Source organism: Xenopus laevis, chromosome 4S, assembly GCF_017654675.1.
Source record: "Xenopus laevis strain J_2021 chromosome 4S, Xenopus_laevis_v10.1, whole genome shotgun sequence".
Classification (NCBI taxonomy): Eukaryota; Metazoa; Chordata; class Amphibia; order Anura; family Pipidae; genus Xenopus; species Xenopus laevis.
This window is the reverse complement of record NC_054378.1, coordinates 41,298,012-41,324,052: the sequence shown is the minus strand read 5'-3', so window position 1 is coordinate 41,324,052 and position 26,041 is coordinate 41,298,012. Positions and strand designations below refer to the sequence as shown.

The 26,041-nt window shown below is 39.2% G+C and overlaps 1 protein-coding gene across 1 annotated transcript; it reads left to right on the top strand.

Annotated features, from left to right (window-relative positions):
- The first annotated feature begins 1,581 nt into the window (after positions 1-1,581).
- Positions 1,582-25,702, top strand: phlpp2.S (PH domain and leucine rich repeat protein phosphatase 2 S homeolog). The gene is given in 19 exon segments (XM_018260519.2): positions 1,582-1,783; positions 7,010-7,254; positions 8,094-8,227; positions 10,838-11,028; positions 11,160-11,285; positions 12,455-12,609; positions 13,510-13,740; positions 14,087-14,289; positions 14,374-14,434; positions 14,518-14,613; positions 14,708-14,863; positions 16,818-17,013; positions 17,412-17,579; positions 17,770-17,900; positions 18,693-18,703; positions 18,706-18,802; positions 18,896-19,090; positions 20,401-20,626; positions 23,764-25,702. Coding segments are annotated over 19 exon segments (3,819 nt in total). The 5' UTR covers positions 1,582-1,678; the 3' UTR covers positions 24,856-25,702.
- The last annotated feature ends 339 nt before the right edge of the window (positions 25,703-26,041 follow it).

Below are 26,041 nucleotides of genomic sequence, written 5' to 3'. Positions count from 1 at the left end.
GGTACAAGGTATGGAAAATCTTAGCTATGAGGAAAGACTGGCCAAATTGGGGATGTTCACGCTGCAGAAGAGGCACTTAAGGGGTGATATGATGACTATGTATAAATATATAAGGGGGATCATATAATAATCTTAATAATGCTTTATTTAGCAGAGGTCACCCGAGACATGATGTCTGGTGTTTTTAATAGAGTGAGCTCTAATACATCTTCTAGGCAAAAGGAGCTCCCTATAAGATATATTGGATGTAACAGTCAATGAATATCTGACACCCAACTGTTGCATGAAGACAGAATGAAGAGAAACAGATACTGAGAGAGGAATAGTGAACATAAACTTGATTATTTCAGAAACTGTACATTTTTTAATTGATTATATTTAGAAAGTTTCTTATTTCAGTGTGCTAAAGCTTAGATTTATGGTTGCCACTAGTGATGTGCGGACTGGCCCGGGACTTGTGAGTTTGGGCCAACTCCTACACAAAATCTTTGGTCGTGGGCGGGGTCCGGTTCTTCTCCTGCTCTCCCTGCCTGTGATCTAGCAGTTCTGGTTTCTGCCACCGGAATTTATAGACTTCCAGATCGGGCGTGGGTCTATAAATAGAGGGCAGCAGCGGGGCCAGGCCAGGTGCGTATTGGGAGGGGGCAGAGTCGTGATGTCAAGGGGGCAGGGCTGTGATGTGGCGATCAGCTGATCACCATGTCAATCATGGGGAATCCTGTCCGGTTTTCGAGTAGACCGGGCAGGAAGTTTTGACCCTTCAAACTACCATGCTGTCCAGGTGAAAACCGGACATGTGGCAACCCTACTTATATTACATATTCATGATAGTTCCCCTTTAAAGCAAACATATGCCAAGCTGCAGTTTCCTGCCTCTCATCTAAGGATGTCCTTCCCACTATGATGACTTGGGGGGTTCAATAAAAAAACCCTTCAAGATCCCTTGTTGTACCTGCCCAGTAAGTCTGTTATTTTGTGAATGAAAGCTGTATTTCCAAGGGGAAAAAAGTTAATCTAAAACAAGTGTATGTTTTATAATCTGTTTCACAAATCGCTTGGACAGGTTCCTTTTATTATTTTGTCGTATAATATTTGAGAAAAGGGGACATTACACGCCCACTATACAGGGATTTTTACTTCTTGTTGATATTAGCGAGTTCCCAATTAAAGCAATAAATAGCAGCCAGTTGCTAATATTAAGTCTCAGTTTAGGAAATGTCCTTAGTAACGTGCGGCTGGCAGATAGTAAATAGCTCCCTGTTACTGTGGTCAAATGTCTATACGCGCCATATAATAAGAAAAAAGCGGTACTAGGAAATAAACCGGAAATCTTGGCCTTCGAACTAAAAAGATGTGACAAAGCCGTATTTGAAATCACATTCTACAAATCGTAACAAGGTTGACAGGGCTCTACTGCCGTTTTACACTTTTTCCGCCGCCCTAAATGTACGTCATAGGTGAGGTATGAGCGCGTTCCATTGCCAGAATTAAAGATGGCCGATGCCCTATTCCCTTGCATACTTTACCATAGGCGAGATGGGCAGGACCCAAGGTTGAGGGATTGTAACAAAAACAGTATGTGATTGGTTGGATTATTTACTATCACTACTATGGGCGGGGCAATGGTGTGATTGGCTGTGTTATTCTAGCTGTCAGTCGCTCTGGAAATCGTTCTAAAATGAGCGGACACGGACCGGGGGCGACCCCGGGATTCGCAGCAATAGGAGGCCCAGTACACAGCACTAGCGGCAGCGGCCAGGGAGCTGTCATCCGGGTGCTGAAGGTAACGGTGCTCGAATGGGGGCGAGCCATGGAAATGGGTAGCAAAGGCTATAGGTGGAGCAGGAGAGTATAGGTGTAATGGCAAACTGGAAAGAAAGAAAGAAATAGGGGGTCAGTAGAGCCGGGCGTGTGACGGATGAAAAAAACTGCTCGTGACTGGGCAGAACTTGCCTTTGGTTGGAGGACGCACTGTAAGTGCAGCGTCTGACCTGTACCAGCTCTACATGGCTCCACAGTCCAGCACAATTTGTCTTTGTCGCACCCCTTACAACTTTAAAAGAACAGTTCAGTGTAAAAATAAAAACTGGGTAAATAGATATCAAAACAGGGGGGTTGTGGGAGCACTCTAAAGGCTTTAAAGTATATATATATATATAAGTATAATAAATGCTATTGCATATGTACCCAAATAGGGGTTATTTTGTTACAAAGTTATGATCATAAAGTTGATAAGCCAAAGATAGGCTGTGCAAAATAAAATATGTTTCTAATATAGTTAGTTAGACAAAAATTTAATGTATAAAGGCTGGAGTGACTGGATGTGTAACATAATAGCCAGAACACTACTTCCTGCTTTGCAGCTCTCTTGGTTTACACTGATTGGTTACCAGGCAGCAGGGCCGCCATTAGAAATCACGGGGCCCCATACAACAAAATTTTTGAAGCCCCCTGGGCCCTGCCCACCCAGGCCCCACCCCAGATCCCGCCCACTCCACACCACAGTTAAAAGACCACACAGACATCAGCGCTAAAAAAGTTAACCCCCCCCCCCACACACACACACAAGTTATAAAAAGCTATTGATGGTCAGGGCCCCCTTATAAGTAAAAAAAAAAAAACAAACTGTGGTGCCAGGGCCCTCTGTAAAAGTTTTTTTTAAAAAAAAATTGGTGGTCAGGGCCCCCTTATAAGTAAAAAAAAAAAACTGTGGTGCCAGGGCCCTCTGTAAAAGTTTTTTTTAAAAAAAATTGGTGGTCAGGGCCCCCCTACAAGTTAAAAAAAATAATTGGTGACCAGGGCGCCCCTATAAGTTAAAAAAAAAAACATTGGCGCCAGGTCCCCCATAAAAGTTTTTTTTTTAAAGAAAACCTTAGCGCCAGGGCCCCCATAACAAGTTAAAAAAATTGGGGTCCCAAGAATATTTTTTAAAGAAACCTTGGTGCCTGGGCCCCCTTACAAGTTAAAAAAAAAATTGGGGCCGCAGAAAATATTTTTTTTAAAAACTTTGGTGCCAGGGCCCCCTTACCAGTTAAAAGGAACCAATCAGCAGCCAGATGGACCTGATAGGGTACTAAAGCTAGTTTTTGTTTGTGTAACTGCAGGGCTGTGATTAACTATCCCACTTTTATAGTTCTGCCTGTAAGGCTATACCTACCCTTCATTTGAAACATGGACAGGAACCATAGAAGATATATTGGGAGCTCCAATAAAGGGGCCATTTTTAAAGACAATATTCAATTTTAGCCCAAAGTGAATCCAACACTATATATTATTCATTATTGCTTGCATGATTAGAGTGAGTTTTTAGTTATGCTATATGTCTCCTATAAGGTATTTTGCATTTTTGGGTCTGTTTGAGGCATACCTTTTGGGCAGTCTGCACTATGCGCACGCACAGAACTTAGATGTGTGAAGTTGAAATCTTGCTCTGCTTTGCATGTATACAGTGGAGGGACACAGCAAATACCACAGGTATAGGAAGAAAATGGCTGGCTGTGTGACGCTCACTAGAATAGTATCCTGGTCTGGTGTGTTTTTAAGTGAAAAATTGGGCCAACTGGCGGTATGATGTTATTGTCACTGGGGGTCTAGCAACTTAACAACTCCCAGTGTTTAACCCTTTCCATCTCCTTTAATTTATTGGTGTATAGGAGGAGGTGGCAAGGCCCTCCCAAAATTATTTTGTTCTTTAGTGCCTAGCGGTTGTAGGTTCATAGGTACCACAATGGAACACTTGCTTTGCTGAACTGAATATGATGAACCATTATCAGGGGCACATTTATAGACAAACCATATGAAACAATAACAGGGCAGAAAATGGAATTAATACAGTAGCTTATATACAGTTGTGTTCATAATAACAGAAGTCCGACATCACTAACCTGGTCAATCACTGTTTTTGGTAGAAATTATATTTGTACATGGCAATTAATTTACTAGTAGGTGTAGTAGAGTAATGGAAAACCAACAGACCCAACAGCCATGACATGCATGCTGCTGATTCTATGTAATTGAATCATTAATTGAGTTTTTTTTTTCTTTTAAAAAAAAAAGTGAATAAAGTTCAAAATCTTTATAATAGCTTTTATTTCCATACATGCTAATGCATTAGTATCACTGCACATTCTATTTCAAATCAAAACATGAAGAAGAAAAGACTTGATAAAATCGTTAAGAAAAACCAAATCAGATCATTTTTTTGGATTTGACACCCGAAAAACTCAGAGTTTTTCGGAATATTGATGAAAACCACAAATTAATCGGATTATTGTACGAAACCCAGCGCAGATCATGATATCTTCCAATTGTAAACAGGACAACTGCCATTGACTTCTACATGACATTGGCAGGTTTGAGATGGAGTACTTTTTTTATTCAGAATTTTTACAGCATCAGGGTTTATCCCCTTTAAAACTCCCACTGGAAAAAGATTGTAAAATTAGTAAAAATTTGTAAATAAACCCCTTGCTGAAAAATGTTTCAAGATTTTGCTTTCCTTTGAATCACTGAACTAATATTTAGTTGTATAATCAGTGTTTCTGAGATCTGTTGCACATCTGTGTTGCATGGAGTCCACCAACTTCTGGCACCTCTTACATTCCACAATTCTTCTGCATTTCTTGGTTTTTCCTCAGTAACAGCATTTTTTATGTCACCGCACACGTTTTCTATTGGATTATGGTCCAGTTGCCATTTTAAAGCATTTGAGATCATTTTAGCTGAGCAGCATATTATTTTCTGCACTTCTTTATATGTTTCCCCTCTCCGATCAACTTTTTAATCAAAATACACTGAACAATTCTTCTGAACAATGTATGGAATGACCCATTTTCATGTACAACATTTGCTGCCTTCCTTAAAGGAGAAGTAAAGGTTAAAAGTAAGTAAGCTTTATCAGAAAGGTCTATATAAATACCCCAGTAAACACTCAAAGTTATGCTGCTCTGAGTCCTCTGTCAAAAGAAACACAGCATTTCTTTCCTTTTATTGTGTACACATGGGCTTCTGTACCAGACTTCCTGTTTTCAGCATAAACCTTCAGGGCAGGGCTTGAGCATGCTCAGTTTGCTCCTCTCCCCCTCCCTCCTCCCATCCCTGCTGTAATCTGAGCTCAGAGCTGTAAGTGAGCAGGGAGAGACTCAGGCAGGAAGTGATATCACACCAAGCTTAAATGGCAGCTTCTATCCTAAACAAACAGAGACAGTGTCTAGAGCTGTTTACTCAGGTATGGTAAAGCATTCTGCAGAATATATATAGCATTCTAGCTTGCACTATTGTGGCTAATCTGTTGGCAATAAACTGTCTTGGAGCTTTCTTTCTCCTTTAAGTAAGGGCTGTATTTGACACCTGTTTATTCATAGAATGAATGACTTCACTAATTAAACTTCATGCTGTTATTATTTGAAACACGCTATTATTATTTTGAACACTGCTATTATGTTGAACAAGCCTCAATTAATGATTCAAGTACACAGAATCAGCAGAATGCAAGTCATGACTGATGGGTCTGTTAGTTTTCTATTACTCTACTACACCTACTAGTAAATTATTTGCCATGTAGAAATATAATTCCTACCGAAAACAGTGATTGATCAGGTTAGTGATGTCGGACTGCTATTATTCTGAACACAACTTTATATACATAACTGTATATTTAGGATATTGTGCCTCTAAGCTCAGTAAGTAGAAACAAACCAGTAGCACACTGATAATGGTGAAATAAGTGGTTAATTGTTTATTTTAGCCCACATACATACAACGTTTCGGACCCCACTGGGCCCTTTGTCAAGCCTAGTGATCACCTGAAGGGTTGAGTACTCCAAACTTTATATCTAAGCTCAGTAAGTGACATCAGCACAGAACATGTGCAGTGAAGAAGATTGGGAGCTACTGGGGCATCTGTAGAGACACAGATCTTTTACAAGGTCTGTGGTTGCCTTCGGCTGGTACAGAAGGCCAAAACATAATGTGCAACATTTCTGCCTTTGGTTAAGCTTTAGTTCTACTTTAAAGGATTCTGCTTACTTAATTTCAGTACCCTAAACGTGGCTATACATGATCAGAATTGGTCGGGCTAAGCATATTTGGCCAGTCACTCTGCCCCTTTGTACAATAATCCTGATGCTGGTTGGTCTGTCAAAATGAAGTGAATAAGAGCTACATGTCTGCTGCTCCTTTTCACATCCTGATTGATTGATGGGATGGTCAGCCACAGCAAACTAAACAGTCGAAAGGTGGGCATGCACATTTCTGTCTTATTGTATGGTATCCAGCTGTGGCAAATGCAAGTAATGGGTGGCCACTGTGATCTCACCAGTTTTTAAACTGGTTACAGAAGGTTGTTGAATGTTATATGTTACAGCTTTTACAGGCCCCTATTAGCTATCATAACCATCATATAAACAACAACGTATGGGTGGGTGGATCCGGTGATAACATACAGGTACCAACCTCACTGTGATGATTACTGAAGATAGACTTTGAGTAAAAGCTATTGCAAGGACCCTCACTGCCACCAATAAGTCTAAGCGCAATACTTTCTATTCATATAAATACACAAATGATGCTTGCAATCATAAAAGAACAACCTAACACATCTGGGATAATGGGCAGGGAGCCAATATGGCAGGTGATAGTGAATTACTACAGGCCTTCTCTCTTAGAGGTAATGTCAATGTTGAACTGGAGCTAATGGATAAAACTGGAGGCCCAAATGGAGATGAGAAACAATATGCTAGACACTAGGGGATTTGTGATCCAGAGAACATATAAGGATACAAGAGGAGTGAGATAAGGAACAAAAGTTGTTAGCAGTAGGTGTTAATGGACATTATCCTGTATCATTCGGTGAGAGATCACTCTAGAACAAAAATGTTCCAAAAGCTTCTATTCTTGACAGTATATATCTACAGTATCGATGTTAAGATCTCTTCACACACATTTGTGCCAAAATTATAGTTCTTTAATTTTCACTGTAGCAAGATATTTGAATTTGCTGTTCCCACAGAGAAATATGAAGCGGAGTGGTAGCAGAAACTGTTTGAACCAGAAGAGTTGCCTTGGCTCACGTGAGCGGGAATGGCTGAGAGAAGATCCAAATAGAGGCTGCGTTTATGTGTATGGAACAGACACTAGTGCTTCCAGCCCTGACCTTCTTGTAGTCCTCTGTACAGTGGAAACCTCTGCATCAGAGATCTGTACTAGTGAGGGGAAAGATGGCCTTTATATTCAACTCAACTGAGATCTTGTCAGGTAAAGGCAATACTTGTCTAAGTTACATGCAAACCAGAACAGCAAGATTTAGTATGTAACATGTACAGGTAAATGTTGATGATATGAGGTTCCTGGTTGGGAAGGGTCACTGGTGTAGGAAAAGGTCCATTATATGACCCTATTGCTGAGCCTTGGGCCAAGGATAGTATAATACTTGCTGCTAGACAGGCAGTCTGGTCGAGGCCCATATCAAGAAACATATGTGGCCCTTGTTCTGATGACATGCTGAATCCATATATGGACAGAAAAGACTTACAGAGAGAGTGGGCAGCTTGTATGGGCCCATGTATGGAGACCAGAAGAAAAAGAAAGACTGATGCACATAGAATCATTTTAACCTGGCCTCATAACAATTGGTTAATATGCATGACAAATGTTTGGAAACACATGGACAGTTTACTTCTCTGTGATGTGCTGTTGGCTGATTACCTCTTACTTATACCTATAGTTATAAATGTCGTTTTCATAGGGCTGTATATTGGTTGTTCAAAATAGCTACTGGTCAGCTTTCATATCAATTTATACTCTGTGTGGCCATACACAGCTCAACTGCCTATGGTCAGGCCCAGGCTTTCAATCTTTGGGTTCTGGCAAATACCTGAGGGGCTGCTGTAAGATTTTCACTATTTATTCGGCCTGTGGTTGTCTGTTTGGGTCCTGTGTTCTTGAAATGCTGACTTTTGAATCTTAGTCTGGACCTCTCTATGATTGTTATTGTTAGTGCAATGTATGCCTGAGACCGCTGCTTTATTTGTTGCAGCTGCCTCTAAAGCACAACTGATAAATTGTTAAAGAAATGACTTTGTGCTTACCTGCAGGAGGCTGGATCCTCAGGAGCGACCTCTGCACATGATATATAAATACTTAGCTGCTTTGGGCTTTCACGATTCCCTGCGGATACAAGAGGAATCGGCTTACTCAGACCTCAGCTGCATGATCCGGTTTTATAGCGGTAAATAAATGCAATAAAGGGCCTTAGCCACATGCAGTTCTTTAGTACTTGTTTTTTGCTTCATGTATGATGCTCCACCATACCATTCTACTTGACCTTCATGCTAACCAATGCTCAAAGTTTTGCCAGACACGCAGCCCTACAGATTGGGCTCCACTAAGAACTAAGAAATATGGTGCTTTACTCGGCATTTCATATGTTATATACTGTATATTATATTATAAATGATATGATATGGGCTTCATGAAGGTGATAATATGCATGTACAAGAAAGCATACAAACAGTAGGTGTGCTAAGTGCAGAGTTAATGATCACAATAAATGTATATTTGAAGCAGGCAAATCTCTCAGTTTCCAAAAGGCACCACTCCTTACTTCAGATTAAGTTTTATATGAGTAGCAGGTTGATTTTATTGCCCAGCTTTTACTTGTAGCAATACACTAGAAGCTGAGTCATCTACCCATAAATGCTTGTTGGTACATAAACCCTCTAGCAAAATAAAATTTTTCCCACCATTTTTCTTCCATGTTGTCACATTTTATGCAACAGTAAGGATAATAAACGGAACTTATCTAAGCAATATCCAGCTGCCCTCGGCTGTTCTCTTTTATACAATCCTACAGATGAGTGGAAACTTGGACATGATAAACAAAGCTGTAAATTGACTGCTCATTCATTTCCATATTTTCTTTTAGCCACTTGGTACTGTACGCTGGCTACTTACAGCATTCTGTTACAGACAAGTCCTTGCTTGTATACTTAACGTTCATTCATTTTTGTATGAGGTTATGATCAATGTGAATAAGTTTGATATTTGTCAGGTGCAAAGTTAAATTCTACATATACTCCAGCTTTCTTGTTATTGGAAACACTCTGGAGTCAGATTCTTCCCAGCTTTACTTGCGCTTTTGAAAGAAGCACCTCTTCAGGGAAGCTTATAAAAGATACTGCTTCATTAGCTCTAGAAATGATCCCATCACTGCTGGTCAAGAGAACATGGAAAATATGGAAAATGACTAGGCCTATAGCCCATATGACGCACATGGAGAGCCCGACTCCCCTGTAAAAATGCCAGTTACATCTTTTGCTTATTTGCCCATAATATATTTTGGCTAAATAACTCATATTGTCCTCATTGGAATCTGTGCCAGGGTAATGTTTCTTTCCTGGCCTTCAGCTATTAACTGCAACCAAGCTAGAAAGACATCTCCAACCCAAAGTTAAAAAGCTTCCCCTGCCACTAGACATTTTACATTACTTCTGTTTCTGCATGGGGACCCAAAAGTTTTATGGGGATTGTGGCCTCTATCTTCTCTATGTGTGTATGCTCGGGGTTAGCACTTAAAGGAAAACTATACACCCTGAACAATGTAGGTCTCTATAAAAAGATATTGCATAAAACAGCTCCTATGTAAAACCCTGCTTCATGTAAATAAACCATTTTCATAATAATTTACTTTTTAGTAGTATGTGCTATTGGGTAATCATAAATAGAAAACTGCCATTTAAAAAAATAAGGGCCACCCCCTACGATCGTAGGATTCAAGGTGCAGACAAACATACCCAAACAAACCATACTTGTTAGGTCACATGAGCCAATTAACAGACAGAGTTCTGTCTTTTGCTTCAACACTTCTTCCTGTTACAGTTAGAGTTGCAGTATTTCTGGTCAGGTGATCTCTGAGGCAGCCCACAGACCATCACATAATGGGGGTTCAAGGCAAGAGATGTAAACGGCAATATTTACTTAAATATATATACCAGTTTGGTAAGATTCTTTAATATCCACTTAGTTTATACCAAATTATATGTTGCTTAAGTATTCATTTTGGGGGTATAGTTTTCCTTTAAGTTTACTTAACAGAGTCTTAAAGGAGTTAGGTGTCCTTAATCTCCTCTATTAAAGGCATCAATGGCTTTGGAAGAAATTTTATGTCTTATTTAATTTCTTTAATTTCTGTACTGGTTATAGCATTGTCCTAATGGTAAGTGCATTATGCCTGGAGATAGTTAAATATTTTGGAAAGTTATCTGCCTATACCCAGTCTTCCATTTGGTTTTAGGGGATGACATAAATAGCGTTAGTGTCAAGAAAAAGAAACGTCAATATGCAAAAATTTGAGAAAATTTTGCAGTTTCATAGTAACATAGTAAGTTAGGTTGATAAAAGACACACGTCCATCAAGTTCAACCTTTTGACTTTTTTTTTTAACCTGCCTAACTGTCAGTTGATCCAGAGGAAGGCAAAAAGCCTAATTTGAAGCCTCTCCAATTTGCCTCAGAGGGGGAAAAATTCCTTCCCGAATCCAAAATGGCAATCGGAATAATCCCTGGATCAACTTGTACTATGAGCTATCTTGAATAACCCTGTATTCCCTCACTTGCTAAAAATCCATCCAACCCCTTCTTAAATCTATCTAATGTATCAGCCTGTACCACTGATTCATGAAGACAATTCCACATCTTCACAGCTCTCAAAGGCTTCTTTGCCTTAGAAGATAAACAAGCAGCTGCATTTTATGTTATACGTTTGAGTTCAGTGTATGTAATTATGTAAGTGTTTACCTGTACTGTCATTATATAAGTAGCCATATGTATTTTTCACACAGAGATGCCAATCCCAGTGGAACAGTTGGACCGGATTTTATTATCTGGAGAGTTTATGGTGCGGAAAGGCAAAACTCAACTACACAAGTGGACGGAGAGACAAGTTGCACTTTGTGGGACAAGTTTAATTGTATCTTCCGTGAAGGACTGTCAGGCAGGAAAAATGCACATTCTGCCCCTTGTTGAGGGCAAGGTGAGGTGACCTAAATCCTTGTAAATCAATGTTTTTAATTTTTTTTTTAATGTTTTAAATTTTGTTTTCCATTTTATCCTCTTCATCAGAAATGAAACTTCCTACTAGTATATTTTCTTTTTCTTATGCAGATTGAAGAGATTAAACGCCGGCCACAGTGTCTGGCATTCTATTCGTCAGGAGCCCAGGCTCAGATGTACCACGTCAGTTTTAAGTCCCCTGCAGATTATCAACGATGGTACCGCCAGGCATCTATTGTAAGATCTGTAGTGTGATAGGCTGAACACAGTTTGGTGTGGTCTTTTCATTTCACAGTAGGACAGTCTAACCCTGACTATTTGTATGTCCAAGTGAACAAATGCTTTTTAACGTTACATCACTATTTAAATTGGACATATTAGTATGAAGTGGTCTTTTTATATTACAAGGCCATATAATTGAATTGATATTGGCTGTAAGTATTTTTATTTTTGCCGACTTTAATTGCACATACAGTAAATTCCAGTGTCCCAAGTTCTGAAAATGTTTCGGAGAGTTTGGGGTATGCCATATTACCCACAAAACCTTATACATATGAACTTTTAGGGTCCCATTTACTTAGTTCAGTGAAATTTTTTGGCTACTTCGACCATCGAATGGGCTACTTCGACCTTTGACTACGACTTAAAAATCGTTCGACTATTCGACCATTCGATAGTCGAAGTACTGTCTCTTTAAAAGAAAACTTTGACCCACTAGTTCGCCACCTAAAAGCTACCGAAGTCAATGTTAGCCTATGGGGAAGGTCCCCATAAGCTTTGCTAGCTGTCTTTGGTCGAACAAAAGTTGTTCAATCGATGGATTAAAATCCTTAATCGATATTCGAAGTCGAAGGATTTAACTTCGACAGTCGAATATCGAGGGTAAATTAACCCTCGATATTCGACCTTAAGTAAATTTGCCCCTTAGTGTATATCAGTAGTAGTTACCATACTGTTTTTTTCCAGAGCAGGAACTCTGTTCTACCTATACAGTGTTGCTCCAGTTGAATGTATTTAAATATAATGCTTTGAACAACTGATGACTAAAGATACATTAGGTGTAAATGCATCTGGGATATTTTTATTTTCATGATGATACCGGTCATTTCTATTTTATCTCTAGGCTCTGGTGAAACAGCGGGCATTGCTGGCCAAAAGGAAACAGTATTAAATATGTGAATGCTTTAACAATCAGTTATTGTTTATGAAGGGCTTTTGTATCCATATAGACGGTGCAGCACCTTTTCTCAATTTTTGATAGTATCAATACCATTTTTGCACAAGTTTTGTCTACTCTGAACAAACTGTGTATATATTATGCCCAGCTTCATAAGTAAAATAGGATATACTTGGCATTTTATAAAGGAATTTAAAAAAATAGTTAAGGACATATGATTCTATTTCAGGTTGTGTCACAGAGGCCTGGCGCAGTTGATCTGTCATGTCAAAGCTTGGAGGGGGTTCCAGAGCATCTGTTCTACAGCCAGGACATCACATCCTTAAATCTACGCCATAACTTCATGAATCTACAAAGTTCCGGGGGAATAAGCACCCTCTGCAGGTTGGTAGCTTGCCAAAGCTGTACTATTAATTTGTTTCTTAATTTCAGTGATAACACTGCACAAGAGGAGAAGTATTGCATGCACAGCTGAATATCAAGTTATTCGTATCTTCTATTTGTGACATATATTGGAAGTCTAGATTCACACCTGTCTCTGTTGTAATAAAGGTTTTCACAGCTGAAAGTTCTCAATTTATCGCATAACAACCTGAGAGAATTCCCGCTGCAAATCTGTGACATCACAAACCTGGCAGAGCTGAACATGTCCTGCACTATTAACTGATGCGTTTTGAAAAAAACATGTTTTCCTATGACAGGATCCCTTTAAGTTCTAGGTCTCTGGACACTGGAGAAGTGGAAATGGATTCAGTAAAGTGCTGAATCATGCTTTAAATCTGGTAGTCTGACAAATTAGGTTGTGGATGTCAGCATAACTGTTACCAATGTTTGTTGGAGAAGGAATAGTGGTTTGTGGATGACTTTAATGGTTTGGTCTTGACTCCTTGGTCCCAGTGAAAGCAAACCTTAATAGTACAGCATACAATTAAATATTTGACATTTCCATGTATCCTACTTTGTAGCAACAGTTGGGGGAAGGTCCTTTATTGTTTTAGTGCAGTAATGCTATTTTTCTTAAGAGATAAACAACAACAATTATCCAAAATCTATTGCATTATCAACCCAGCCAAGTAGAGACATATAACTGCAAATGGCAGATCAATTTCATATTATAAATCCCTGAGTTTTAGAATTAGATCGTAGACATGTAGGAGTATGGATACTTTTGGCCATGTAGCGTATATATGAAATGTTTGGTTAACCTGTGATAAAAGCACAGGATTTTTATATACAGTAAAGTGTGAAGCTGTAGTTCATACTCATCATTTTACCTTCTTGCAGTCTACAGACTCTAAACCTGGATGGGAATTTGTTAACCTCATTACCTGAGGAGCTTGGATCTTTGCAGCAACTGTCAACTTTTGGATTGGCATTCAGTGACCTGAGCAGTATTCCAAAAGTCTATGAGAAACTGATCGCTCTGGAAAAGTTGTGTATGGCAGGGAACCGGCTAGAAGCCTTAAGCCTTCAGATCCTAAATAATATGCCTCATTTGAAGCACATTGACGTAAGGTAATAACCAGTAAAAACAGAGATGCTGAAGCACTCATGTCAGGTTCCTTCTTGCTTCCATTTAGAGCTGCATATTTGGGCTATCAGCTAAATGAATTAATTATTGTAATTGGCTGTGCATATGACAGAATAATTGGCAAAAATAACGGTATTTGACCTTTTGGCCATGACCCAGGTTGAAATATATATATTTATATACATACACTATTTTACCACTCACACCTTACTTAATCATTCATGTATGGCGTATCTTTCACTTCGCAACCATTTTTTAGACAGCTGCAGAATATGTTAACATTATATAAATTAATATATGTATAGGGCTTTCACGTCTGTCATTTTACAGGATGAATTTGATTACACACATTACAAGTAGTAGTCTAGCAGGGATAAACCACATCACTTACATCGATGTACGTGATAATCGTCTAACAGCATTGGATCTCAGCTGCTTGGGGAATCTGGAGCAACTGCACTGTGAGCGCAATCGGCTGCAGGAACTTTCACTCTGTGGCTTCTCTCTGAAGTCTGTTTTTGCCAGCTTCAATAGTATGTCTTTCATTTCTCTCTGCTATTCCTTACTTTAGCCAAGCAGGTGGTTGTCAGTCTAGATAACATACTATTACTTTGCAGGTTTAACATCCGTTAGTGTGTACCCGGCCCCTCTTCAGCTCAATTGTTTGGAAATAGCCAGGTGAATAAACTGTTCTGCAAATGTTGTGCTGTGTGTTTGATATTTTCTTTAGATGAGACATTTATTAAATGTGTTTATCTTAGGAATTGCTTGGCATCAGTTCTTAAGTGGGTGTGTGAGGCTAGAAAGTTGGAGGTTTTGGATCTGAGCTGGAACTTACTAACTGATCTGCCATTAAGGTAAAGTTCAGATCATTTGAGGGAAAGTTATTACAGATACTGGTTTGTAGTTTCTAAAATTCTGATCCTGTTTCTGTATTTTCCCTCCTCTCAGGTTGATGAGCAGTTTGAGTCTGCAGAAATTGCTTATTGGGCATAACTTTCTCCAATGCTTACCAAGTCCTGTCGAGATTATCCCACTGGACACTTTAGATGTGCAGCATAATTCACTAAAGCATCTTCCTGGTTCACTCTTCACAATGGCTATAAAGTTTTTAAGTTAAAAATAAATAATTAGAAAAATAACCAAAAATAATTATTGTTAATGGTCCCTTACTTATTATGTAATATACAATGAAATTGAATGGTAATAAAAAGTTACATGTACGGTATAGAGAATAATGTAATCATATTATAAAATATAAGGATATCAGAAATTACTAAAGATTGCCTTGATTACAGTTAAATGCAATAGTTCAGGTACCCCTAGCTAAATTACATATTTCATTTTGTAAGTAAATATAAGGTAAACCATTTTAGGAATCCATGGACATACAGTGGGGTTGTTGTCCATTTTGTGTCGTTCCTCCTGCTCTCTTGGGCAATGGTCAACATCCAGGAGTATAAGAAGTTGTCAGTAGTCCAACACTTTGGTGGGACTTTGTTAAAAGGTGAACATTTTTTTTTAAGAACCAATGTTTGATTGAAAATTGATTATAGAAATTGCCACCATATTCAGAATTCAAGGACTGCCTGAAAAGGCGTTTTCTGGGTATTTGTAGTAATACACTAAAAATCTGTTTTAGAATAGCACTGAAGATCTAGGAGTATGTTGGAAACCCCTTCAATCTCTGGTTCCTCCTACCTCCAGTTCTAGAACGAACTTCCAGATTTGGGCAAAAACCCAAATCAATTTTGCTGTTTTTTAGCAGTGTTTCAGTACTAACCTAGCTAATACATGGGCTAAAGCAACAAAAGATGTAAAGTTTGCTACAGGTCTCACCACCTAGGGTAGTGATGTCCAACTGGAGGCCTGTTGGTGTGGCCCCCCACATCAAATACAGTAAACTCCTGCATTGTTCCCACTAGAGTGTTCACACCTGTAACACCTCTATTGTTCACACCAAAAAGCCCTGCACTGTTCACACCTTAGATCTAGACTGAAAATGCCCACCTGTTCACACCTCATACAAACTGCTAGAGGGGCACCAGCATTGTGTCACTGTATGTAGCACAGCATGAACTGTTCATTTTAGAGTACTAATCAGTCTTCTGCTTTATCCTGCCCGCCCTATGCTCCCTGTGTGTACCATACTCTGTATTCCCTATGCTCCCTGTATGTGCCATACTCTGCCTGCCCTATGCTCCCTGTGTGTGCGCCATACTCTGCATTCCCTATGCTCCCTGTATGTGCCATACTCTGCCTGCCCTATGCTCGCTGTGTGTGCCATACTCTGCATTCCCTATGCTCCCTGTGTGTGCCATACTCTTCCTGCCCTATGCTCCCTATGTGTACCATACTATGCCTGCTTTATGCTCACGGTATGTGCCATACTCTGCCTGCCTTATGCTCCCTGTGTGTACCATACTATACCTACTTTATGCTCCCTGTGTGTGCCATACTATGTCTGCCCTATGCTCCCTGTGTGTACCATACTATGCCTGCTTTATGCTCCCTGTGTGTGCCATACTCTGCCTGCACTATGCTCCCTGTAGGTGCCATAATCTACCTGCCCTATGTTACCTGTGGGATGTGAGTAAAGACGTGGTAAGGATTGTTCTGGGGGTTTGTTAGCATTTGGAAATGGTGTTTAGGGGCCCCTAAGGTGTTTAATCATGCTCTGGGAGGGGTGCAGTGTTATCCACTGGGGAGGAGGAGGCATATGGATTCAAGGGTATGTTTTAATATGATTTACATTTTTATTGATTGATATTCCTGCTGAGCACCAACCATTTGTTTTTTTTGGTGTGCTACCACCATTAATGTGTACATGATCTTAAAAGTTTTGTGGTGTGGTTTAAAAACAGGGAGTGATCAACACTGGCTTCCATTATCGGCCCTCCACCAAATTCTGTCCCTCTTACTATGGGGTTACTGCACCTGGACAAACTTAGTGCCTTTATTACAAAAAAAGAAAAGGTGGGGGGGAAAGACATACCTTAGCATTTTCTCTCATGATCATAGCTATTCATTTTGTATAATATATAAATTTATATATATTCAGTCTCAGGTTTCTCAATGCATCTGCAAATTCACTGGAGTTCTTACCACCAGTGTGCATTGAAATGGACATTGTGAGCCAACTTCAAGTTCTCTACATAACCAACAATCGTCTTACAGACCAGTGTGTTCCTACATTAACTATGCACATGAACCTCAGGGTCCTGCATATGGCCTACAATCAGTTGGATACCTTCCCAGCGAGATAACAGGGGAAAGATGGAACAGTTAGTGATAGGATGGGGAAGGCACATGCTTCTAACAATGCTAAAGCTGACCATAGACTTGCAGACTTTAGCCTTGTATCCACCAAACGATCGGACATCACAATCTTTCGACCTGCCACTAATCATTCAGATTAAATAAATTAGTAAAAGAACAAATCAAATGATGTTGTGCCGTGACAGCAATGGTACGAAAGTTATGTCCGACAATACAAGCACAGAAATTATCGTTAACCTGTCACCATGGTACGAAGAATGTTGGGATGAGCCGAAAATTGATTCGTATGACTTTATCTTTGCGTCTATGGTCAGCTTAAGTCTGTTAAATGGTTGTGCTAGATCAAGCTTCTATGTAGTATATCCTGTGTTTTCAGTGTAGCAAACTCAATAAACTGGAAAATTTGGAAGAACTGGACCTTAGTGGAAATCGCCTCAAGTCACTCCCAAGCACTGTGTCCAACTGCAAGCGTCTCCACACTCTGACTGCTCACTCCAACTGCATCAACGTATTTCCTGAAATCTTTAACCTTCCACATATCCAGGTCTCACCCCATCTGAACCTACTCAATCTCCTAAAACTCCATTTCTTACTCTGATCCCCAAATATTTCTGCCCCCCCCCCTCTTACCCCTTGCAGACTGTGCTACAGCTGTAAGGTTGTGTACATGGTGTCATCGCATTGTTACTGAATCGGCCTCTGGCATGAGATGTTGTTGCTCTTTGTTCCTGCAGTTGGTTGACTTGAGCTGTAACAGTCTGACCGAAATCCTGGTTCCTGAAAATCTCCCACCTGTCCTGCGTGAGCTAGACCTGCAAGGGAACAGTGACCTGGTCTTGAGTCATCAGCTCCTTGACTTCCTCAGGTAACAAATCTAAAATTAAAAAAAAATGTCTTTTCACACATCACTGTGCACTTACCTTCCACTTACTGTATGTTTTTGGACTGTATGTTGCTCCAATATTTTAAAAGCAAAGCTAAGACAAAAATGCAGTATTTAAAGGGGTTGTTCACCTTCAAACTTTGGAGAACTTTATGCTAAATTTTCTTATTGTGAAACATGAGATCACTTGGAAATGCTTCAAGCGGTAGCTAGCTGTGAAATATACCCTGCAGGTTTTTACCAGCTGCAGCCCATGAGAACAAAGAGTATCACATAGTGTTCATAAAGACTTGATTTGTGCAACCACTGTCCCGCCATCTTTACAATGGCGTTCAGGAACTCTATACATACTTGACATTCCTTTTGTGCCAAATAAACCTTGGTCACAAGGAAGTTCAGTTGGTATAATATATTTTAAGCCCATATTAATATGCCCTAAAATGCCAAAACCTTGAAGCTTTACACCCATAAATGTAATCTATGCAAGATAATAAAACAATAATGCATACAACAGTGTGTTTTTACCTATATTTAATTTAATTAAAAATGCAAATCATTCGGTTTAAAATATACACGTTCTGTCATATACAGGTAAATGTAAGTTGCTCAAAGATGTATTACTGGACCATGAAAGTTATAAAAACAGTGCAAGCCCACTAATGCCTTTATTATAACTTCATTGTGTGTGGCTGGCCCTTCTTTTGTGTTTTAATTCAGAAGAAAATCTAAACACTCTCTTTCAGCTGGTTTACCTATGTATATTTTTTTCTACAGCCATATCCCCACTTCAGAATTGACAACAAGCCTGTGCCAAAATCAGACCTGAGTGTGCCATCTGTACCCTGGACTCATGGTTTGGCAGAGATGTCTGGACAGAGAAACAAGTGAGTATCACCACTACCTATATTATCAGTAGAAAGAAAAAAAATGCTTAAAGTAATTACATGTCCAACTGTGTTATATATCACACCCCACAGGCTGTGCGTGTCTTCCCTGGCCATAGCGGACTTTACAGAAGAGGTGGACGCATTGTATGGCATGTTTGATGGAGACAAAAATGAAGAGGTGCCACGTTTACTGCAGTGCACTGTGGGCGATGTTCTCCTTGAAGAGATCCAAAGATCAAGCTGTGACAAAGCTTTTATGTGCCTCACATTCCTAGTGTCACACGGGTAGGTTCTTTGCTTAATTAAAATTGCTTACCAGCAAGCTTGAGAGAGAAGGATAGAGAAAGCTGAAGTTGTATGTAAACCTGCCAAGCACCAAATGACTTCATGGCAAATGTCAGGCACTCCCAACTATTAAATCAAATCTTCATAGGGAACTACAAGATTGTTACAGAAATGTTCTCAATCATCTCAAACTAGACCTGAAAGTAAAATCTATTAAAATAGCCAATATTAATTAATATATTCATTGCAGTGATGCTCAGTTCAGCCTACAGTATATGCACAACCGCATTGTGTCTAGTACTTTACCGTCTTCTGTTTAGTGCTACTGAGCTGCTTTAGAACTGCATTTGCAATTAGAGTTGCAGTTTAGAATTGCTCATTAGCTGAGGGATTCTTCATTCCACAGCTTTGAACAACTTTTCCAGGCAGACAATGTATAGTCATAAGGGGGAATGTAATTAAAATCGCAACCATTGTTTAAAATTGCTTTTTTTTTTTTTTAATGTTTAGTGCTGCTCGCAATGTAAAAACCTTCGCTGGCAAATATTACATTGCTCAGTATAGGTAAGCAGCTTCGTTAAGTATTTTGTTGCAAAAAATGCTTTGCGATTGCTACATTTTATTACATACACTGCACATATTCGCAGAGTTTGCAAGGAAGTCATGGAGGTCTGAAATCAGTCAAAAAGGATGCAATGAAAATTTTGGTTGCCAACTTTTCTTACGACTAACGAAACATTTTCACCAGCTGATTTTGTATGGCGAGCAGTGCTAAACATTTGCAAAACGCCATTTTAAACAACACTTGTGATTTTAATTACATTCCCTCTTAAGTCAAATCACATTCCTGTAAGTTGTAAGTATGTACAGTTTTTGGGACACATCGCCATACTATTAAAGGAAACAAAATCACTGGGGGGTGCCAAATATTAGGCAGTAATTGTAATAGCTTACCTGATACCGCGGGCCAAAAACAACTTTTTTTTAAAAAAAATAATACATTTGGTATATGTCTTTTATTTGAATCTCAGCTGAGTTTCCATGTTTTTTCTCTTTAATGCATAAATTCTTCAGTAAAATTCTAAGTCAATAAAGTATCTATGCAAACAAATTACCTACCTGGGCTCTGATTCAGAAATATATAGTAAAATTGTCCATCGAGGCTTTAGCGACACGTCAACATTGATTATGGTCACATATTCAAGGATATAACCATAATGTGTGGATACATTTCAAGGATATAACCATGATGTGTTAAATGCTGAATGTTTATAGTTAATGTTGGATTTATGTCCTTCTTATTGTAACAGGAAGCTGGGAATGGCCGGTCAGAAACTGGGCTCTTCAGCACTCTTGTGTTACATTGGACATGAGGTGTCAGATGGTAACAGTAGTTACACTCTTACCAATGTGGGGACATGCCAGGCTGTCTTGTGTCGGAACGGGCAAACAATTTCCCTATCACAAGTATTCAGTTTAGAACATTGCCCTGAGGAACTGCAAAGGATCAAAGAGCAAAAAGCAATTATCACAGAGGTAAATATCACATGGCCAGTAGTCTTCCAGAGATCAATCGTCTACGTTATAAACTGTTTGTGTCAGGATCCTTGTGTTTGGCAAAAACATATTTTGCCTCTATCATATAAATACAAATATTACAAATATATATGCAGAGTATCAATTCCTTGAGCCAGATGTATGGTCTGTCACCTTGCTTTGACCATGGCTTCATGAAATTGCCTAGAGATGACTTACAGTATTTCTTATTTTGCCATGAAATGACTTTCAGCACTTTTATTTTGCTTTTGGTTACTGCAGTATCTCTGTAGTGGACATACCAATAGAGTTAAGATGTCGGGTATTTAAGTGCTCCCAGTCAGATCAAATAAGTGGATCTCTGGGTGACCATTAAATTATTTTTGACTTCTTTAAGTTAAATCCTCCAGTTAGACCTTACTTCTATGTTCAATTTTATCTCTTATGTAACTCTTATTTCCTTCTTTTTACTGTAAATTCTTATGGTCGGGCAATGCGCAACAACAAGTATTTCACTGCAAGTCGTACTGTGTATGATTGTGTATTCAAAAAAACACAAAGTAGTGCTACACACACACTCTCTCACCGCTCTTTGCAGCGTCGGGTGCCGTCTGTGACCCTGTCTGCCCAGGTCTGGTTCACGTACAAGAAAATACTTCAGCAGCACTCCGATTATGGTGAAAAAATTGGAACTTTATTCGTGCCTCAAGCTAAGCGACGTTTCGAGCCCTTCCAGCCCTTTATCAAGCTTACAAAAACGTGTAATAAACAATCCTTAAATAGTGTTAAGAGGGGGAGGCTCACTTAATTCCAAACATCTCTCCCAATCAGTGCCATTGGTATTCACATTGTGACTAATTAAGTGCATAGATAAAAGGATACATAGTAGCAATTTAAAAACATTTTAAATGTGTATCAAAAAAGTGTAACAATAAAATGTCTAATTCCAGTGTTAAAATATAAAGTGTCCAATTGCTTGCTTCCATGTGCAAATTATACAATATTTAAAATATTTTGCTTCTCATCAGTGTCACATTTTAGAAATTCATTTTGCATATCCAAATAATAGCAGTTTAACAACATTTCAAATGTGTATCAATAAGTGTAACAATAAAATATCTAATTCCGGTGTTTAAATATAAAGTGTCCAATTGCTTGCTTCCATGAGCAAATTGTACATTATTTAAAATATTTTGCTTCTCATCAGTGTCGCATTTTAGAAATTCATTCTGCATATCCACATATCTTAAAAATATAACTCACAATTTGTATGCTCTACACCTGTGCAGGAATGCCTATGTATTGTCGACACAGTCATTCCCAGGATACGAGCTGTGAAAATCTAAGAATAAAAAACAAAAAAGGATATATTACACACAGCACTAAAATAACAGGCCAACCATATCAAATAAATAGCATTGGTGTGTATTCTCGATTCAACCCACCAGGATGAAGTGTCCCCAATTTATGTATCCATTTCATTTCTAATTTTTTAAGCTGTAAGATCCTATTACCTCCACGTCTCAAGGGTTCTATAGTATCAATGACTTGGTATCGTAATTGGCTTATTGTATGTCTAGCCTCAGCAAAATGTGCTGGAATGGGGAGATGTGTATACCCACAGCGAATGTTGGACTTATGTTGTTTTATGCGGTCTTTCACTTTTTGTGTTGTTTCTCCCACATATGCTAAGCCGCAAGGACATTTGATCAGATATATTACATATGTCGAATCACATGTATAAAATTTGTTTATATTAATTTTCCGTCCTGTATGTGGATGTGTAAAATATGCACCCTTAGAGATATTATTACAATTGGCACAATTAAGACAGGGGAACGTACTCATTTTAGGTGTACCCAAAAACCTTTGTACTGATTTAGTGGATGCCCCCATATCCGCTTTTATAAGGCTATCACGAAGGTTTTTTCCTCGCTAATAAGCCATTACTGGGGGTTCTGAAAACATCCGTATATGTGATGCACAAGTTTGTAAAATATGCCAGTGTTTTCTGATGATCTTACTGACATTGTTGCTAGCCGTCGTATATTTACTGACAAATGCCAGTCTAGAGGATTCCCTTGGATCTTTTTGTTGTCTCAATTCATTTTGTGGTAAACTCTCTACCTCTACTGTTTGTGTCAGGATCCTTGTGTTTGGCAAAAACATATTTTGCCTCTATCATATAAATACAAATATTACAAATATATATGCAGAGTATCAATTCCTTGAGCCAGATGTATGGTCTGTCACCTTGCTTTGACCATGGCTTCATGAAATTGCCTAGGGATGACTTACAGTATTTCTTATTTTGCCATGAAATGACTTTCAGCACTTTTATTTTGCCTTTTGTTACTGCAGTATCTCTGTAGTGGACATACTAATAGAGTTAAGATGTCGGGTATTTAAGTGCTCCCAGTCAGATCAAATAAGTGGATCTCTGGGTGACCATTAAATTATTTTTGACTCCTTTAAGTTAAATCCTCCAGTTAGACCTTACTTCTATGTTCAATTTTATCTCTTATATAACTCTTATTTCCTTCTTTTTACTGTAAATTCTTATGGTCGGGCAATGCGCAACAACAAGCATTTCACTGCATGTCGTACTGTGTATGATTATGTATGTGACTAATACAATTTTAATTGGAAAGTGATTAACCCTTAACATAAATGAATAAAATAATGCCAGTTATAGGCATTAAGGGCATTCATTCGTTATGTTAAATTGTTCTGGTCCTTGTGTTCATATCAATTTAATTTAAGAACCATCTGCATGGATGTCCCATTCACTTTCTGTGGGCTACTCTAATTTCCCTTCCACACTCCATAAGGTTAACAGCTTCCAAAATAATTAACACCAGTGTGTTAGTCTATGATAGGGAACTTAGACTTTAAGTTCCGGGGCTGATGATTTCTCTGTGTGATTAACACACAAAGTGGGTGACCACCAATTCTCACCCAAATACTCTATACAAAGCTTTTTTTCCCTGAGGTCGCCACTGTGCGCATCAGTATGGTTTTATCATTCTCATCATGTTTGTCATGTCTTCACGTATGTCTTTTATATTGCCAATCCCACAGATTGTGTGTTATTTTTATTGAAGTGTATAGGTTTGCTAACCTCTGGTTTTCTTCAGGATAACAAGGTAAATGGAGTAACCTGCTGCACACGTTTGCTAGGCTGCACATATCTGTATCCTTGGGTGATTCCTGATCCACATATCTCAACAGTAGCTCTCAGTGTACAGGATGAATTTTTGATTCTTGGGAATAGAGGTTTATGGGAGCATGTTCCTCCGAAGGAAGCTGTGGAAGCCATACGTCACTTGCCTAATCCAAGAGCAGCTGCAAAGAAGCTCTGCACTTTAGCACTAAGCTATGGTTGTCAGGATAATGTTGCTGCCCTGGTGATTTATCTGAACATTGGAGAGGATTCTTGCACTTGTGACATGCACGCTCTGGCTTTGTCTAGCCCATCTGCTTTAACTTCCTCGACTACAACAAAAGAATCTCCTGACTCGGTGACACCATCTTCCAGCAGTGGCATTGCATCTGAATTCAGCAGCGAGATATCTGTCTCGGAGGTGAGCAGTGATGTGGGCTCCACTGCATCTGATGAGCACACAGTAGCAAGTTTGGACAGTGGACTCCTCACTAGACCAGAACGAAGATGCAGTCTCCATCCTGTTTCATCGAACAGCACTTTCCAGCGACAGCCATCTTGTGCCACATTTTCAAGCAATCAGTCAGATAATGGCTTGGACAGCGATGATGAGCTGCAAGCAGAAACAATCAACTGCAATGGTAGCAAAGTAGAAGTAGATATTCACTGTAATAAGCAGCAGAGTTCTGAAGCTCTGGCCTTTGGCTCATCTTGGGAAGTAGAGGAAGAGTGTTGTGGGATATCGGTACAAATACTTAGACAGAACAGTGTAAACCAACAGAACATAGCAGGTTCAAGCCAAGATGATATGCCTCTTACTTCTAGATCACGCATGTTCATGAAACAACACTCAAATAGTTCTGTGATGCTGCTGGAAGAGATTCTGGACTTGATTGAAGTTGCTTCTGAGGCTCCTAAAAGAAAAACTGGCTACTTTTCTGCTCCTTCTCAAATAGACCCTGATCCTTCTCAGATGGAGAATGAAATGAGGGTACAGTTGGGTGATGCAGACAGTGCTATAGGTAATAATGGCAACTCACAGGCAGAGTTTGGTACAGCTTTGTGACATGGAAGCAGGAGCTGGAGCTACATTCTCTGTTCAGCATTGCACATTTTTGTAGCAGAACTTTTGAGCTGGTGCTCACTTAGTTTTTCCTTTGAAGAAATTGTTTTGTGAACTGCTGATTTAAAACCTGTTTCCCCCCCCTTTACCTGTAATGAATGAAATATTCAGCCAATCACAATAATACCTCTTTGTGTTCTGCTATTTCAAGCCATTTTATATTTGATTTTATGTGCATACGTTATAATCCGTTCTATTTCCCCTTAAATCTGAATCAGAAATCCAATAAGGTAAATGGTTATATAGGCCTGATTCCATGTAAGTCATTCTGCCATTAGTATATTGTCCAAGGTCAAGCATTGTCCAAGGTCAAGCATGGTCAACTCATGCATGCTCTAAGGTGCTGTCCCTTTCTTGACTTGCCAAAGAGCATAGGCATTCCATTCCAGCAGGTATGCCTCCACATTCTTTTATTACGATACACACCAGGATTCCCACACCTTGCAGAACACTTGTGTGGAAGCACTTTTTAGATTTATATATTTTAAAGGTATTTATGAATTTCCTTAATTCTACACTATTTGAGCCATTTCTTAGTATGTGAACATAACATTCCTTCTTCTACATATCTGTATTTTTACATGTAAGTGGGAGCTCTCATATTTCTAGACATAACTTGAATATGGCAGCGGCTGAAGGTTAAGCTGTATCCCGACAATATTATTTTTTGGAAAATAGATGGAGGATAAACAATACTTCTAAATAACTTGTCTTTGCCATATACTGTAAATACCAGGGGGCAAATTTACTAAGCACGGAAAATTCGACAGCGACGGCTTCACAGGCAGAGCAACACTTCGCCAGACAAAAATTCGCTCAGACAACACTAATTCACTAACATGCAAAGTTGCGTCCTGGGAGCTGAGTGCTGGCGAAGTTGCACTAGTGTTAATTCGGCAAGCAGAGCGAAGTTGCGCTAGCGTTGGCTAATTTGCATACAGCGGGAAGTTAAAGTTGAATGGACGTATATGTTGCAGCAAATACATTATGCTACACAAGCTCAGGGAAGCTTAATAAAATAAAATAGAGTTGTTATAATGCCCTACACATGAGCCAAGTGTATAGTTTATGTGCCATATGTTAGGAAATGTAGGGGGGAAGCCGGTTACCCCAACAAATATATAATATG